The sequence below is a fragment of the Euleptes europaea genome, chromosome 14, assembly GCF_029931775.1.
Source record: "Euleptes europaea isolate rEulEur1 chromosome 14, rEulEur1.hap1, whole genome shotgun sequence".
Lineage (NCBI taxonomy): Eukaryota > Metazoa > Chordata > Lepidosauria > Squamata > Sphaerodactylidae > Euleptes > Euleptes europaea.
The window spans coordinates 35,606,330-35,623,596 of NC_079325.1; the positions used below are offsets into that span (position 1 = coordinate 35,606,330).

Here is a 17,267-nt window from a genome sequence, read left to right on the forward strand (position 1 = left end):
AATAGACAGTAATGGACCAGAATCTCATGTGAGATGTAGCTGGATCACTAGAAAATGGTGGCCACAGATTTCAAATCCAACCTAAATACATGGAAAGTTGCCCTGGAAGTCAGACATGATAACATTTCAATTCATAAAAATAATCCATTTAGAAATTAGCAAAATCAGTTCAAAAGAGGTTGAAAGGAAATTCAGGAAGGGTAATAACTCTACAAAATGTTTGGAAGTTATTTAAAATAATATAATACAAATTCAGGCAAAATGCTCTAGATCAGAGGTTCCCAAACTTTTTGAGTCATGGAGCACTTTTCAGGAGAGAAATTAGTCACGGAGCACTGATTTTCACCTAGCACCTATATACTAAACCGAATGCCAGTAGTATTTTTCTTTCAAATCTCTTCATGGAGCACTTGGAGCTGTTTCGTGGAGCACCAAGTGCTTCACGGAGCACAGTTTTGGGAGCCTCTGCTCTAGATGATAAATATGAGTAGGTTCAAGAGGATTCAGAGACATTGTCAGATGCTAGGGGCATCTGACAGGCCCCTGTTTGAAGCAGGATGCTGGGCTAGCTGGACCATTCGTCTGATCCAAAACGTCTGCTCCTATGTTCTTATGGTCTGTTCAGATAACCTCTGAATATCAGTTGCCTGCCTGGTAGCAAAAACCATGGAATGGCTATCACTTGCCACCTTGTTTTGCAAGCTCATCGGGAGTATCTAGCTGGGTGTTGTTGGGAACAGATGAAGCTGAGCAACTCTTGTGCCAGTAATAATGCACAGTGTTGTGTGTGTGTTGCTTAAGTTGGTAGTATAAATAGGACATAATGTATACCTTTTAATTCTTTACAAATGTATGGCCCAGTCACTTGAGACTTTGTTCTCTTACTGCCCGTTACTGACCTTTCGGCAGCCAGGGACAGTGTGGCTGAGGTGCTGCGATGCCCCCCCCCCCCGCCCGAAGCCGTTTCCCGGCCGCCAAAAGGCTTTAAAAAGCCTGTCAGCAGCTTTTAATTTTTTTAATGGGGCATTTTGCCCCATTGAGAACAGCGAGGCTGCGCCTGCAAAAAAAGCAGGTGCAGCAGTGCTGTTCTCCCTGCCGGTGTGCCGGGCTAAAAGGGGACAGGAAGCTGCCTACTGGCAGCTCTGCCCCCTCACACGCCCTGGGGATGCCCCCAGGGATGCCGGTGCCATTCTGTGTGGTGTAAGAGGCATGGGCACCGGCGCAGGAGACCCCAACACCGGCACAGCCCCTTCCTGGCCTCCAAAGGACTTCCATCCTTGAGGCTCAGGAATGGGCTATTAGAGCCCCCCTGAACAGAAGGGCAGTCTGTCAGGAGAGTAAAAGGGCATGCCTGTAGCCAATGCCCATTGCTTTGCTTTTAAGGTGGGTTTGGATCCTTTGGGTCTTGCAGGGCAGCAGCACATCTCTCTTGCTTGGGATATTTTGCCATGTAGATCAGCCTGTTGTTGCATGGTAACAAATAAGTTTAAACTGTTATATGGATATTGCAAAGTAATGTGTGTGGTGTTATTGCCACACTTGAACTGTTGGTTGGTTGGTTGGTTAGGGCTCTTAAAGTTCTTTTGGATTGGTTCATGTTGAAGTTAAAATGAGACATTCAGGCCGTGGTTGTCGATCAATGTATGCCATCTTAGAACACTTGAATTCTGTGTAGTCAATCAAGTTTAATGCTTCGTCTGTATATTGTGGATAACAAATATTGAGAAATTAAAGAGATTATTTCTGTTTCCAAGTTGTAACGTTTACCATAACATTTATACAGAGACTACTGAATTTTAAAATCTGTGACCCTGAGCACCCTTACTTGGAAGTAAGTTCCACTGGAACTGCTGGTGCTGAGGGGTCAGGGTGTGAGAAAATGAAACTCACTGGGATCATGAAGACAACCTACATTTTGACAGAAGGTGACGGACAAAATTTGTGTGAATGTAGCGAAAGGGAAATGATGGTACTGATCTTATTGTGAGGAGCAAAGAATAGATCAGGGTGAAAGTGTTTGATTTACTGGTTTTCTTGTGATTCTTATAATGGCTGGAGTTTGTCAAATTACCAATATCTCAACTAGCTTGCCCTTGAATTCTATACAAATCCTAATCTCTGTTTATTGAGGAGGACACTCTTTGTATCTTCTAGTTCATGAGGATTAATGCAACAATAAATGTTAGCCTTTAATGCGCTCCAAGACTCCTTGTTACTTTTGCTAAAAGGGCAAAATGTTAGCTCCTGTTGAGAGAAACTCGTCTATGGTTTGAGCTTTTGTCTTCTGTAAATGGGTGAGTTTATGCTGTAGCGTTTTAATGTATGACATTAGCACACTTTGAGGTACTGCATGGATTAAATTTTGCTGTTTGGCTGGCATGGGTGATGTGCATCCCTTGTATTTCTCTTTCCCTGCTATGACCTTTAAAACAGATTTTTCAGTCTTGTAAGGTCTGACCTACAAGGCACCAGAAGCCACAGCAGCTATGCATAAGCTATACCTAACCTCTTTTTTTGGATGCTTCCCAGACAAAGAAGGCTTTGCCAGCTTTTGCTAGAGCCAGTGGGTCTCATATGGCCTGAAAAACCAAAATATATCTTCTTTATTAATTTCCCCTAATGCAGCAAAGTTCCTTTTAATTTATTGTTGTGTACAAAAATATGATTTCCCTTATTCAGCACTTCTGGTGTACAAAGTGGTTAAATATTGTTCAATGTGTTACTTTTCTTGTTTTGTTTTAGAATGTGGGGGGGGAGAGGCTCAGTAGGGAGTTTGAACATTAAATGTATTTAGGATATTTGGTTTCTTGGTTTCGAATTATGGCTTTACTTTATATCATTCAAAGGCCTGGAAATGTATTTTCTAGGAAGAAGGCTCTTGTGCCGGTTGGTTCATGTGGATTGTATCCTATTTAGATTTGGGTTTGGCTTGTGGTGGTGGGGAATCCCCCCCAAAAAAAATTACTGATAATTATTTTGCACCCAAGTCACATTTTTAAGTATGGTGGGAGGGTGCAGAGGGGCGTGGAATGCAAACGAAATTGATCCCCCTCCTATTTGCTTTCTTTGATAACAATAGATGATTACACAACAGCTGATGCATTGAGTACTTTTAAATTCCCTTAATTGGTGACTGTACTACTTCCAGAGCTGCTCTAACAAGTGAAGACAATAGGTCAGTGTCTGCAGACTATGCAGTTAGATACATGCCAATTGTGTTTGAAGAGTAGGATTCTTGTTCTTACAGAGTAGTAATGTTTCCCATGAATCTTTCCCATCTTTGCTGGCCAGTCTAAGGTGGTCTGTACTTTTTCTTGACCACATCTTACTGGTTCATAAGCTTAATGTGCTTTGCTTTTTGCCTTTGGAATGCGTGGCCACTTTAATAAACTGTACTTGAATAGCTGAGTAGCAAAAATGAGCATCTTGGTGTTTCCCTGAAGCTTCAGTCTTGCTATGCATCATGCAGTATAAGAAAGCGAAATAACTTTTGGTTAAGTTAATGATCACCCCCCTCCCCAAATCTGGTGGTTAATCCTTTGTCTTGGTTCTATAGCCTTGTTCTGCAGTTGCCTGAGCCCTTTCCTGATGGGCATGGGAAGGCAGGACTAAATATTTTAAACAAATAAGATAAGTATACCAAGTGCAACTTATCCAGATGGCAAGAAAGTGAAGGTTTTGTTGTAGTAAGTACAGGAGTATACCGTATGTTTCAGCGGCATTTTGTATGGTCTCGTATGAATTAAATCCCTTCCTTCACAGCTTTTTGGGAAAGGGATGAGGTTGAGAGTAGTTATACCCTGCAAAGCCATGGAAGAAACAGCAAGGGCTAAAGAATCTGCATTCTGTTTCCAAAGAGGAGATTCCTTTGCTAAAATGTGTGGTCTGCTCTATCCCAGAGGCTTGGGATTGATGCTGTTAAAACTGAAGACGAACGGGCACCGTGTGAAAATTTAGTTAAACCAACTGAAATGGAGCAGCCAACTGGTCAATGTCTTCGTAATGCTCAGCATATTTAGTCTGTGCGCAAAAGGTAGCTTGTTTGCAAGAGAACTTAACGCTGTATGTGTTAGTTTACTGGAATGGGTGTGGGGGGGGAATACTGCCTTTGTACTGAAAAAGTTAATGAGCAGCAGAGCATGCCTTAAGTATGAGAAAAGTGTACTGAATGTTGGAGAAATCTTTGCTCATCTGAAAGCTCTTATGAATTATGGAGAAAAGAAGCCAATCTTCCCCCCATTTATTGCTCTTGAAATGGTAGAAGAAAAGAGCAACCCTAACTTGGAGCAGATTCCCACCCTGTCAGCTGGAAAATTAAATCAGGTTCCAGCCACGGGATTAGCTTTGATGCTTGTGGGGAAAGGCAGGTAGTGCCTTAAATGCCGTGAAATCAAAGAATGAGATTTTTCAAGTCTGGCTTTCAGGCCTTTGTTAAGGAAGTTCCCCTACCACTGGGCGTTAACAGTATTCTGCATTAACTATATAACTATATTAATTTCACTTTGCAAATTAAAACCCTGCTGGATACGTATTGAATAGTGGAAGCACAAGGTCACGCATGCATCCATTTGAGTTTTTAAACTGGCATTATGTATACAGCATAGGACTTGTGGCTTCAGCTGGAACTAGGATTAAAAAATAAAAAGTCCAGTTTGGAATAAAAATCATGAATAGACATAAAAAATTGACTTTATCCTGAAAATTTTGGGTGGACTTACAAAGCCTTTTAAAAAATGAATAGATATATTTTAAAAATAAGACACACAGTAACACCGGGATAAATACTCCATACAAATAGAACTCCGCACACAGATTTAAAAAAAAAACTTTACGAGGGAAGAAAATGAAGAGTCCAATTGTTGTACAGCAAACAGGGAAATCTGTTATTGCTGACATTTTAGCTAGAAACAAGCGAGAAACTTTTAACAGACAAAAATTAATTAAAATGTACAGTAAAAGTGGTTACGGTAGCTTTGCATCTTGAGAGTTTGTTGGACAAATCAATGGGAAAGTGGCACTGTAACCAACTGCTTGGATGAAAGATATGACATTGGAGAACAAAGCTTTTAATGGGAAACGTAAATTGTTTTTAAAATGTCGGGGACCTTAATGTTTATTATTTATAAAGTTATTCACAGGGTGAAAATCCCTGTGTTTTGGAACTATCCTGTAGCTTTTCCGCAGCACTATTGAAGGGTAATATTTTCAAATGCTGTTCTTAACTTCTTTCAGTTATTTGTATGTGTAACGTGAACATCTTATAGATGTTGGCTATATTTTAGAAGTTGTAGTACTTCATGGATACTTGTCTGCATTTAGGAGAACATTTAAAAACAAACACCCTGAAGTCCTGTTATTTGTGGTTAACCAAACAATTTGTTAAGTATCATGCTGAAAACCAGGTGAAGAGAAGAGGTTCCCAAGGTACGTTGTCAGGAGAATGAATCTAAACCAGAAATCTAGACTTTGGTTTGATGTCTTCAGTTGTAGAAATCCCAAACCTGCCCGTTAAAAAACATTATCATGGAGTACTAAGGGTCTATCCATTCACCGACAACTTCCTAGTGACTGGAACAAATGTCTTAACAAAAGCTTCAATTAACAGACCAGGTATTTGACATGTTTTGCATACAAAAGCACTTGTAGAATGACCAGGTAGATACTGCTTAGAATTACCCTCTGGCTCCCTGTCTCCTTGAATTGTGCTGCCTCTGTGATTGTTTTTGAGTGCCTGCGCAGCAGTAGGCTGAGAATTATTAACTGAATTTCAGCTGGTGGGTCTGTTTATAGTCTTAAATTGAGGAAAGGCCTTTTAATTTCTTGGCTACAACTCTGTTTCACATGAAACTTGCTGCCATGAAATGTGCTGCTTGCTCCCCCCCAAAGGTAACTGCTCAGGCTTTGTGTCTGCGGGAGGCAACATATTCAGACATTTCATAGATATGTTGCTAGAGAAGTGTCTGTGGGACTCCTTTCTTTTGGGGAAGCTACTGATCTGCGGATGGTGAAGACTCCGTGGAGGCCTAAGAGACTCTAAAGGTGATTTTTTTTTAAGGTGAAAAGATCTGCGGTGTTGTGTGTGCTGAGATCCCCAGTACCACATTTTTTGTGCTGCATGTGTAGTGCTGCTGCATGAGGTGGATATCCTGATTGCCATTCATTTAAGTGAATTGAGGGTGCATTGAGAATATTGTGGCTGGCTGTAATTGTGCTTTCCATCTTAAATCTTCAAGTTAAATAAGCAGGCAGTTAACTTTGTGTCTTTATACTCGATGCATTTAACTCCCAAGACATTATTTTAAAAGGTAATTATCTTTTTCAGAATAGACTAACATTTGAGGTTATCCGCTTCCTTTTTGTCCTACCATTCTCCCTATGGCCTGCTCAATTCCACATTTTGGGAATGTGACCTTGACATGTCATGTCCAAATTACAGAGGTGCCTTGGGAGGAATTCTTGGTTGATACTCACTCCCCATCTTTTGGAATTACTTTTCTGCAGAAGCCCTGTGGGCACACATACACACAAATACGACAAAACCAATAGCCAACAGGTTAAAAGAGTTAAAAATATACCAATGAAACAGAACAAGAAATTAAACTATATATAAAATCTGTGTTGGAAGCAAAGTCCAGATACAAGTGTTAAAAGCATAGCTGAATAGTATTAGCTTCTCCTGGTGCCTAAAAGATGGTAGTGAGGGTACAGGTGAAGTTATGTAATGAGGGGCCACAACGGAAAAGGCCTTCTCGAAACTAAAATATGGGGGGGAGTGGGGGGGTTGATTCTGAGAAGGGGAGAAGAGGATGGTGCTTGGGCAAGTGAAAGTTGGAGTGAAAACTGAGAGCAAGCCGTGGGGCAGAGAGTGGGGTGTGTGGTTGGCTGGTTCCTTGATTCGGGTAGGATGCCATCATGAACTATTCTGACTTGCAGGCCTTGCTTTCTTCCAGCTTCACAGAACTTAACATTCAAGCCAAAGAGCATTGTCAAGGACCAATCCTGCCCACCCAAGCTCCCTCTTAGCAAGGCAGAGAGTGGTAGCCATCTGAGGCCTTGTTGTATCAGGAAAAGAATACAGTGGTAACCAGCTGCTCTGGTACATAATAAATCCAGATTACAAATTGCTTTGGATGAAGGAGTGGGACTGTACTTCTCTCCTATTAGTCCTGTGATGCTATCCTTTTCTGTGCATTGTTTAAATAACTCATGCTCCCTTAGCTACTCATGCGGGGTGCTAAGACTGGAAGCTGGGTCTATGTCATAGTCCTTAAAACATTAAAGAGAAACTTGATTTCGTTGTTTAGCCTGATTATTGAAAGCTGTTCTGGAAGCTTAGAGTGGGGTATTGATAGACAAGGTACGAAGGGTTAAGAGGCGAGACACAGCCTGTCATACCTTTACGGGTTTAGCCCAGCGATACTCTGTGGCTTTTTGACATGCCAGTTGTGGTTCCCCAGTATGGCACCTGCCCCATGTTTCAGGAAGTGTACAAGGTGCTTGCCCAATGGGGCCTGGAGTTGGCAGGTGCTTCTCAACCTCGAACAGTCGCCCCTGGAGGAATGGGTAAGCTGCAAGCCTCACCTAGGTGCAGTCCTCATGCCAGGGATGGAAGTAAATGTGGCTTTTTGGAGTGGTGGACTCTGATCTGGAGAACTGGGTTTGATTCCCCCCTCCTCCACATGAGCAGCGGAGGCTAATCTGGTGAACTGGATTTGTTTCCCCACTCCTACACACAAAGCCAGCTGGGTGACCTTGGGCTAGTCACACTCTCTCAGCCCCACCTACCTCACAGGGTGTCTGTTGTGGGGAGGGGAAGGGAAGGTGATTGGAAGCCGGTTTGAGTCTCCCTTAAGTGGTAGAGAAAGTCGGCATATAAAAACCAACTCTTCTTCCTCTTCCTCTTCTTCCTCCTTTTTTTGGGTCGATGGTAATTGTGGCTCTCCATGAGCCACTGGTTTAGCCTGAAATGATGGCTTTAATTGTGTTGCTTAGAATAGAAAAGGTGGGGTAGAAGTTATAAAAATAAAATAAGGCAGCGTATTGTTATCTTTAAATAAAGTCTAGGCTGCTTTGGAGCTGCATTTTCTGCCCTCCCCATTTTCTTTCTCTCACCTGTGAATTGTATACATTTTTGTGTGCAATGCATAGCCCATTTGCTGCCCACGTTTTATAATCTCTCACGCACCTCTGAGCAAGGGATTGTGGGCCAAGTGGTGAAGCATCCCAATCAAAGTTGCAATGGTTGACGGGTAGAGCAAGTCAAATAGAGCACTGCTCTTTTGCTCTGAATGTGCTGGTTTTTTTTTCCAAATAAAAAATTATTTAATACTTTATGAAATGCCCCTAGACCGTTTAACACTAACCGGTGGAGCTGACGCAATGCAGCCCTGTGGAGTACTGGTAAAAAAAAAAAGTACAGGCATGTAAGTGGATTGCTGCCAGATGGAGAATTTTTAAAGGCATTTTATTAACTGCAGGGTGCCAGGGTGTGTGCATTTGCCATGCTGGTGCTGATAGGAACTGGAATGCTTGAAAACATGCAAGGTAAACATGCAGCATTACTCAGGTACGTTGTATGTCAGCAGAGTCTAGTGCCTTGCTTACTTGCCCAAGGGCTCATCCTCTGTCCCACAGACCCAATGTGGGGTTTCTGGTTTCCTCAGCAGCACAAGTACTTGAGTTTGTGCCTGCCCAGTATCACAAAGGAACATGGCAGCTGAGATTGGAGCACTCCCAGTCCCATGGGCAGTGGAGGCAACAGGAAGGAGGGAAGCCTGATTTGGCCTGTCGGGAGCCGCTTAGGGAACAATTTTATGCAGTGTCTTCAGATTGCACTGGTGCACCTTGAGCATGTAGCGGAGAATTGGGCGATTTGTTTAGCATCGTCTTTCTTAGATGTATGAGGACGCTGAGCTTGTAGTGCTGTGAGGATTATGGTTGCCAGCCCAGTGCTATAGGCAAAGGAAGCCTAAGCGAGACTGTTATCTTCTTAAGGCTTAAGTTGAAATTGATATAAGCCATTGAGCCAAATTTTCAGTTATATTTGCTTAAGAATTAATCTCAGGCTACAGCATCTGTGGACTGTTGTAGTTACTAGTGAAAGCAAAAACTTTTAACTAATGAATTAGTTATCCACAGGGCTGAGAGATGACTTTTGATTTCTTTTGGGCTTGCATCAGATGTTTAGGTAGCAATCCTGTGTTGTTGGGGGAGAGGAATATTAAAATGTTTAGTCAGGAGCATAAAGTTTAGGGGCTTTTCTGGGCTTGTTCATATGTAAAGTAGCTGAAACTTCTACTTGCCCCATTCATGAGCCGTTGATGCAGACCTGTGTGTCTAGCAAATCCAAGGCATATTTGTATGTGACAGAACAAGAACCATTTTGACTAGAAGAGAAGACTTTGGGGCTGCTCAGCTGTTCACACTGAAGTGGATCCAACCATGCTCCAATGAACCTTTCTCCAAATTAAGTATCTCTTCCTCCAAGGTTCTGTACGATCCTCCCCACTATGCATTATTAACTTCTGGAACTCACTGCCACAAGATGTAGTGATTGCCAGTAGTTTTAGATTATTTTAAAGGGGTTTAGGCAAAGCATGAAGACTAGGTCCCTAAATGATTATTAGCCATGATGGCTAAATGGAACCTTGATGTTCTAATGTATATCTATGCCAGTTTTGGTGGAGAGCACGGAGAGGTTGGGTCTCTATGCCCTCTGTTTGTGGAACTTCTACTGCCTCTGGTTGGCTGTTGTGAGAAATAAGATGCTGGACTAGATGAACATCTAGGGTCTGATCCAGCAGAGCTCTTGTGCTTGATGTTGACCTTCAGAGTCAGAAGGAGGTTATATGACTGTGAATTGTGAAAATGCGGGGTCTTGAATAGTTGTGATCTTTGTATCCTGACTTGAGTTTGAAACTTGCTGTGCTGAATCTGGTTTAGGCTAATTGATAAGAACTTAAAATACATTTGGCCATTATGGGCATGTTTTTTTAAAAAATAATTCCTTTGGCATTGATTTAAAAGTGAAGGGAAAAATGGACAGACTGAATATGGGTGCATACATTTATAGTTTGGAAGTAGTGTCTTCCTGAGGGTTTTTAGTTTATCCTTCACCGTTTTCCCAGGCTTCAGCTCAGAATAAAAGCAGGATTATTGGGAGGGGAAAAATACTGACAATGCTAGAGGAAGTCAATAATGACTGAAGAGAGAGTCGAATGTTAAATTATATCTTTCTGACGTGGATAGCCTTTCTGTGGAGGAAAGGAGTGAGAACCTCATGTAGATTGTCACATGTGATGGTTCCATTGCAAAGATCTGATGTTTTACCTTCTGTGGATGTACTTCCCATGTAGGCAAAGTGCCCTTTGAAGGAGTGCCACATTAAGAAAAAGAATGAGATGCTTCCTAAAAAGAATGCTAATAAAGCCCCTCAACCTGCTGGCTCTGTGGTATTGATTGCTTTCTTGAGAGTTTTCCGCAGTAATTTTTCACAATCTCAATTTGGACAAGAGCTGTTTAATAAGGGGTGTGGACTTCACTGCAAATGTTCTCAGAGAAATCCAAGTACTGCGATAGTTTATTGAGCTCCTAGATATGCTGTGATAAGCTATATCGGCAAAGGTTGCTGAGCAGTCACGTCCTGTGCCAGCTAGATATTTGCAGAATGGGAAGTGCAATTTGGCAAGAAAGTAATATGGGGCAGTACTGCTTCTTCAGGGCACACTGGTTTGATGGCAAACCTGGTGCCTCACGTTAGTGGTTATGTGCATGGCTTGTTGAGAGTGGAGAAAGGCCATAACTCACTAGAAAGAACACTTTAGAGTTTGGTTGATTTCAGTCTGCTTAGTGACCCTAACTCTTCATTGGTTCAGGCTCCTCATTGGTCTCTCGGAAAGCATCCCAATCATGTTTACTGTTTGCAGGATGCAAATGAAAGGGCTAACTACAACCCCATTTTAGTCAGCCTTTAGGATTTTCTTTGGCTACAGGAGAGGGTGCAAGACAGGCTGAAAATTTTGCTGGAGGCTAAAATATACTGAGGATGTGCAAAGAATAGAATATCCTGTCCTCTTTGTTTTGTATGATTCAGTTGGTCTCCATTTGTGTTCTGTGTGACTCTAAGAAGCCACCTTCTTCCCCCTCCCTTGTGCATAATTGGAGGACTCTAATCAAACTTCTGTCTACATAGAAAACTTAATAGCAGCTTCCTGCCGTCAGTTACTTTTTAAAAAAGTGGTCTTACTGTATATTTAAATACTTTGTTGAAAGCAAGTACAGTTTAGTGGAAACTCTGCATCTGCTAACAATTGAACCCTCCAATTAACCAATTTATTAGCAAAACAAACTTTGCCTGTGAGGGAGTTAGGTTGGGAGAAATGTGTACGTGTGTGTGTTTTTTTGAAAAATAAAAGTATATGATGTATACATCATAAAATTATTCTTTGCCATACAAGCCTCAACTCTGGCAGAGGAGAGCAGTAATTGAGCAGTAAAGATTGTTTACAAATCCCCGCTCCCTTCATAATGATCAAAACTTGTGGAAACATTTCTGCAAAATGGAAAGCATCTGGTTAACAATGCACCCAGCATCGCCAGCCCAAAGAATTGAAAATGCTGAAAATTGTATCAAATGTGGGTTGGACAACAGGCGAATAAATGACAACTTCTTTACAAATTCCAAGGCATCTTGTTTCTAATCTATTATTGTTGTAATTACAAATTACACTAATAATACAGAGGCTGGCAATCTTGGAAACGTTTTTAGGAAAAGCAGATGGTCGCCACAGAGTTGTTTTGAGATGGTTTGTCAGAGAAATTATTTTGGTCTGAGTTCTGTGTGTTGCTGCTTCTGTTCTGTTTAATACAATTATACTTGTTCTGAGCTGCTGCTTCTCAAGTTGAACTATCGTTGTTTATCCTGAGCAATGAGGAAGAAAGGTACTTTTGTTTCTTGAGGTTTCTGGTGTGAAGAAGGTTAAATATTGGGGTTTACCAGTGCTGAAGTGGTTTAGGAATGCTTTAATTAGGTGTTTTCAGCAAATGAAATATGCATGTTTGGAACAACTTTTGAGGAGAGTCTCTTTTCCCTTTCTCCTCTATACTTGAATCAGCTTTGAAAGACTTGTGATCAGGTCCCACAGAATGCTGCTGTTGGGCTATTCTTTACAAACCTTGAGCAGAAAGATAGAAAAAGTCGGTTCCTGCAGTTGGCTAAATGAGGTACCTGATTAAAAATAAGGAGTCGAAGCACGCTCAGGACGCTCTTCCCTTGCCATGCACGTAGCTGACAGTTTGCACCTGGTTAGGTTTTTGCATTAGATAACAGCCTAAAGTTAACAGTAGCATCAGGTCTCTCTAATTTCTTTTTTGTCTTTCTGGAAAGAGGGTAAAAGGAGAGCCTTGAGGAGTCCTTACTTCCTCTTATCAGCGTCTCAGCCTCAGCTGCCCTTCTTGGATCCCCTGCCAGGGCTGCTATCATCTTCTGATCAAATATTAATGTGTGATTCTCTGCTTGCTCACTAATCCAAAGCCAATTAATATTATCTGTCAATTATTTACAGATCCTGAGGTGCGGAGGCAATTCCCCGAAGACTACAGTGACCAGGTTTGGAATGCGTAATTAATTTTTTACATGACAAAATTCATTTCAGGGTTGTTCAACATAATATTGCTGTTCTTTTTCTCCTTTAAAAATCCAAATAAGAAAAATAATTTTTAGGCAAGGGAACTGTAATTAAAAGATGATTTTAAAAAAGAAAACACTGTGCACACAAAATCTGTAAGCTTGCATGGGAAAAAAATTGGAAGATTTTTAGCTCTGTTAAACTTTCACATTTTAAGGGTCTATTCCTGAGGAATCAAATTCATGACTTTCCCTTAAAAAACAAACAAACAAAAACTACCCTTTGAGGTGCTGCAGGTGGCAGTTAGCTAAGAATCTTCATTTCATTGTCTCAGATGTGTGAGTTTACTTGGATTCACAATATATTTTACAAAATGTTCCCAGGGTTTTATCAAATCTTGCAGAGTGATGGGGGGGGGATGTGGTGGGAGATGGCTGTGGGAATTTTGCAATTAGTGTGCAGACCGCAGAGGAAAGTGAACATATCCTACAATTCGATAGTATATGAGATGATCATGATAACCAAAAGCTGCTCTCTATCTCAATGGCTGCTTTCTCCTTTTACTGCATCTCATTAGAGAGTGGCACTGGGCTGGTGGGAGGGAACCTTATTTTTGCATCGCCCGGTGTAGTTAGTGCACTCTTACTCTTTGCCAGAGAAACTCTAGCTTTGAGAAAGGGGTTTGTGTTGGCTTTCGAAAGTAAACTCTCGGTTGCAACCTGATCTGTGGAGTAAACTTTTAATTGTTGTGTCTTTTAAAGGAAAAAAAAAAAACTCCACTGGGGTGGGGATGGGGATTTTCAGAACATTAGGACAGAAAAACTGCTCCTGTGCTGGGTTTTAATTGCATTGTCTTGAGGATGGTGTTGCTTCTGATCCTTCTACTTTTCTCTCCTTTAAAAATGTTTCTGTTATGCATAAGGCACAGCAGCATCTCTTGCCTGCCTGCTGAGTGTGTCTCAATGTGGGCCCTTCAGGGCACACAGACCTTGTCATGTAGTGGTGTATACGCTGGCTGGGACAATAGCTGCCCTGATGGCCGCACTCCTGGTGTGCCTCTGTCATATTAATATTAATATTTTTTAAAAGCAGCATGTTTCTTGGCTGTTTTTTGCTTCAGTTTTTATATTGACCCCTTTCCAGGACTTACAAATGCAGAGTTGAGGTTGTGGCAAATGAGGTATCCTTTTGTAAATGCATGAGTCCTCATTGCCATCTCGTGCCAATAATCTGTTAATAAATAGCTCCCTAAGTACACTCGGCAGCGTTGGGCCACAATGTTTGCTGGAAAAGCTGCTAGTCTATCATGTGAAATGTAGTCGGATTAAGGGTCCCTCCGAGCTGTTGCTGTCTCTCGTGTCTGTGATCTATGGATTATAGAACTGTCTCATACATAAAATATTTTTTCCTTTTGTAAAACTACCAACCCCCCATCCAGAGAGAAATTTTAACATGCAGTAAACCACCTCAGAACAAATCAAGCCTACAAAAGCAGAGATGCAAAGCTAATGCCCTGTTACAGAACTTTTCTTATCCCTATATTCACCCTCTGCTTTAAAAAAAATGCACACACAGGAAAAGATGGACAGGAGGGAAGGAAAAGTGCTAGGAAGGAATCAGACTTCTCAAACTTAAAACAAACCACAAAACCCCACACATTTCAGTCATTGAGTCCCTTCCCCTTGTTGCCTTTTAAGAAGCTGTAAGAATGTAAACCGTGCACTTAAGCTGTGAGGAGTTTCCAGACACTTTTACTAGCAACACAAAGAATAGCCAGCACCCAGCAATCCCTTCTGAACATTGTTAATGCGAGAGAGAAAGTGAAAGGCAGCCGTTTTTAATCCAGATACAGATTCTTCCATTCAGTTTACAAGCTAAATATAGCGTTTGAAAGATCTTGCGAGCATGTTGTGAGATTAGCAAAGGACAAAGTCAAACAAGTGCTTTTGGGATTTTAGGCTGGGGCTCAGTAAAGGTGGGGAGGGGCGGCTTCACTCAAATTTTAGGAAACAATTTCAGACGAATGCTGGTTTTAGCATACCTTTTTCTAAAAACAAGTGCTTATTATACACAGGATGTGTGACTTGTGCACCAGATTTGTGTGTGAATCGCAGCAAATGTTGCTTCTTGCTCCCAAACCGAGGCAACCTAAATCCATAAGGAATATTGTGAGTTAAGTCAACACCAGGCAAATCACTCATTAGTACAAAAACCCTCAAGTCTCCTCACTCCCCCCCACCCCCAGCCCCTTCCCTGGTCTAAATTCTTGGCGCTTGTTTTTACATACACTGTGTTTCCCATGTAGGCAGCGCATCTGATCAGAGCCCCTTGCTGCCGCTGGATGTTTTATTCTGTGTGTTCTTTGTACCTTACAGTAAAAGAATCTGTCACAAATTATTGTGGCTCCCAGCTTTAGAAACCTGAGAAAAAAGGGAGGTTAGACTGACATCTGTGGCTGAATAATGATGGGCAGCCTTTTGGCTCCCCTTGAGCCACAAAGCTAGCATTGCCTTTAGAGAGGAAAAAGCAGTAAGAAGAAAGGGAGGAGGGATAAAAGGAGGGTTACAAATCTGTGGTCCCGGAGATGTATTACTGTTGGGCCAGTTGTCTGCGTGGCACGATAATCCGTTTTGATCTCCTGTCTTAATTGTCTGCTAAAGACAAATGGGCAGTAAAAGTTCATCAGTTTCATCTCTCTCTCTTTCTCTCCCTCTCTTTTTTGCTTCTCATTTTGAGGCAGAATAAATGATCCGTCACTACAGAAGAACTCCTTTCTTTTCCGACACGGGCGGAAATGCGGACCCCAATACATTTTTATTAAAATATTTCTCCCTCATTATTTCAGCCCTCTCAGCTCCGATAGATCTCGCTGTTTCATGAAAAATGTAATCTGAAATGTAAATAAGGGGTTTGGTACAAAGGCAGGAAGTAATGAGCTGGCTAGCCACATTGCTGGAATCTTGATTGTAATTACCAACCAAAGTGGACACCCTCACATCGACATTTCTCTCCTTGAAAGTTGCACAATGGTTTAAAAACAACAGTAGTCCTTGGATTTTTATTTTTTAAATCATGTGTGAGTTATTGACGGGGTATATATAAGAACAGTGTAGACCATGATTTCCCAAAATTCTTAGAAATAGGAGGGATCTTTTAGTGGAGCTTGCTTTAATTAGTGATTTTTAGACATCCAAAATTGAACATGTTGTTTGAACAAGTTCTGTTAATTCTTCCTTTTCTCCCCTGGTCCTGTTTTTTGTTTAGTTGTACATGAACACACTGGATTGTGCATAAGTTGTGCATTTTAACCTGGGTTGGTTTCTCTCTTTCTCTACAATAATTTTATCAGTAGTTCTTTAACTCTGCAAGCCTTCTTTTTAATACATCATCAAGTAGGTGAAAGGTTGAAAATTATTTTCAGCCCTTCCAATTATTAGGAGTATTCTAAGCAGCAATCTCATCATCTGGGAAAAATACACCTTTTTAAGGAAAAAAAAGTAGCGCAATACAAATTTTGAGAACAGTTGCGTTTCTCAGGAAGTTTGTCAAAGAAATTGCAACTAAGAGAATGTGCTTTAAAGAGTGAAATTTGTGGTGATGTGATTTTATCTTTGTTTTAATTTGATATTTAAGTGACCTGATATGCATTCATTCATGAAAGATGATCTTCAGCAAAACTGTGCTGTTAGGTATATTCCCTCTTTTAATTGTATGGACACAATTCAGCCACATTTAATAATGTGCAATGTCCTCTTAACATAATTGGAAGAGCTAAGTATGTACTTAAATCTCTCTTACTGAAATCAGTAACTGCTTACCTTTTGCTGTGGTTCAAAACTGGTGCTCTGTGTGTGAAAGCATATTTTACTGTGCTCCATTCTGATATCAACCCACTGATTTGTAGCAGAAGTCAGAGGCTTTGAAGGTCCTTCTGAGAAGGATGTTTGCAGAGGAGTGCTGCAGTAGTGACCCATTGGAAAGAAGTGTTTGAACATTAGCGACATTACCAATGTAGAAAAAAACTGGAATTATATTTTGTTTTAATGAGCATCCTACTATGTTATAATAAGAGTCACTAATGCAACTGGTAGTTCCCTTATCTTTCTCCTGCTATCCCTTTATTGGCAGTATTTTTCTTTGCAGAGACCTGTATGTATGCTCCATCTGCTTAGTAGTATATGGTGACAACCTGCCGATATGGATACAGTTAGATGAACTAGTGTACAATGGCTGGTACATTGTTTCAAAACTGGTATTTTGGGCTGTCTGCAGGTTTTGCCCCTTCCCCCTCTTCTGCAGGCACAGGAGCAGGGGCTGTAATGAAATCTTTATACATTTATATAGAAACCATAAACATTTTATAGCCAACTTTATATAGAAACTAAGAGTCTTTCTTGTACAAACTCTGTAAGCCATGGCAGAAACATGTTTTTTTTTAAAAAAAAAAAAACCTCAGAAAACACCCTTGCTTTGTTACCATGTTAGGAACTATGATTTGGAGAATATTTATGTTGTATTGGTCGTACATTTGCCCTGTAAAATTGACATCTGTGGAACCATGTGTGCTGAAAGGCTACCTTTTAAATAGAGAAGATTGGAATGGACAGTGTCCTGGCTGCAAGACATGGGGAATAGGTGCTA

General features: G+C 41.1%; 1 protein-coding gene across 1 annotated transcript in view; it reads left to right on the forward strand.

Moving 5' to 3' along the window:
• The window catches only part of DENND1A (DENN domain containing 1A), a 263,127-nt gene that overhangs the window by 50,254 nt on the left and 195,606 nt on the right, over nucleotides 1-17,267 (forward strand). Inside the window, exon 3 of the mRNA XM_056860470.1 lies at nucleotides 12,564-12,607. Coding sequence (XP_056716448.1) covers nucleotides 12,564-12,607 — 44 coding nt within the window. The remainder of the gene's footprint in view (nucleotides 1-12,563; nucleotides 12,608-17,267) is intronic.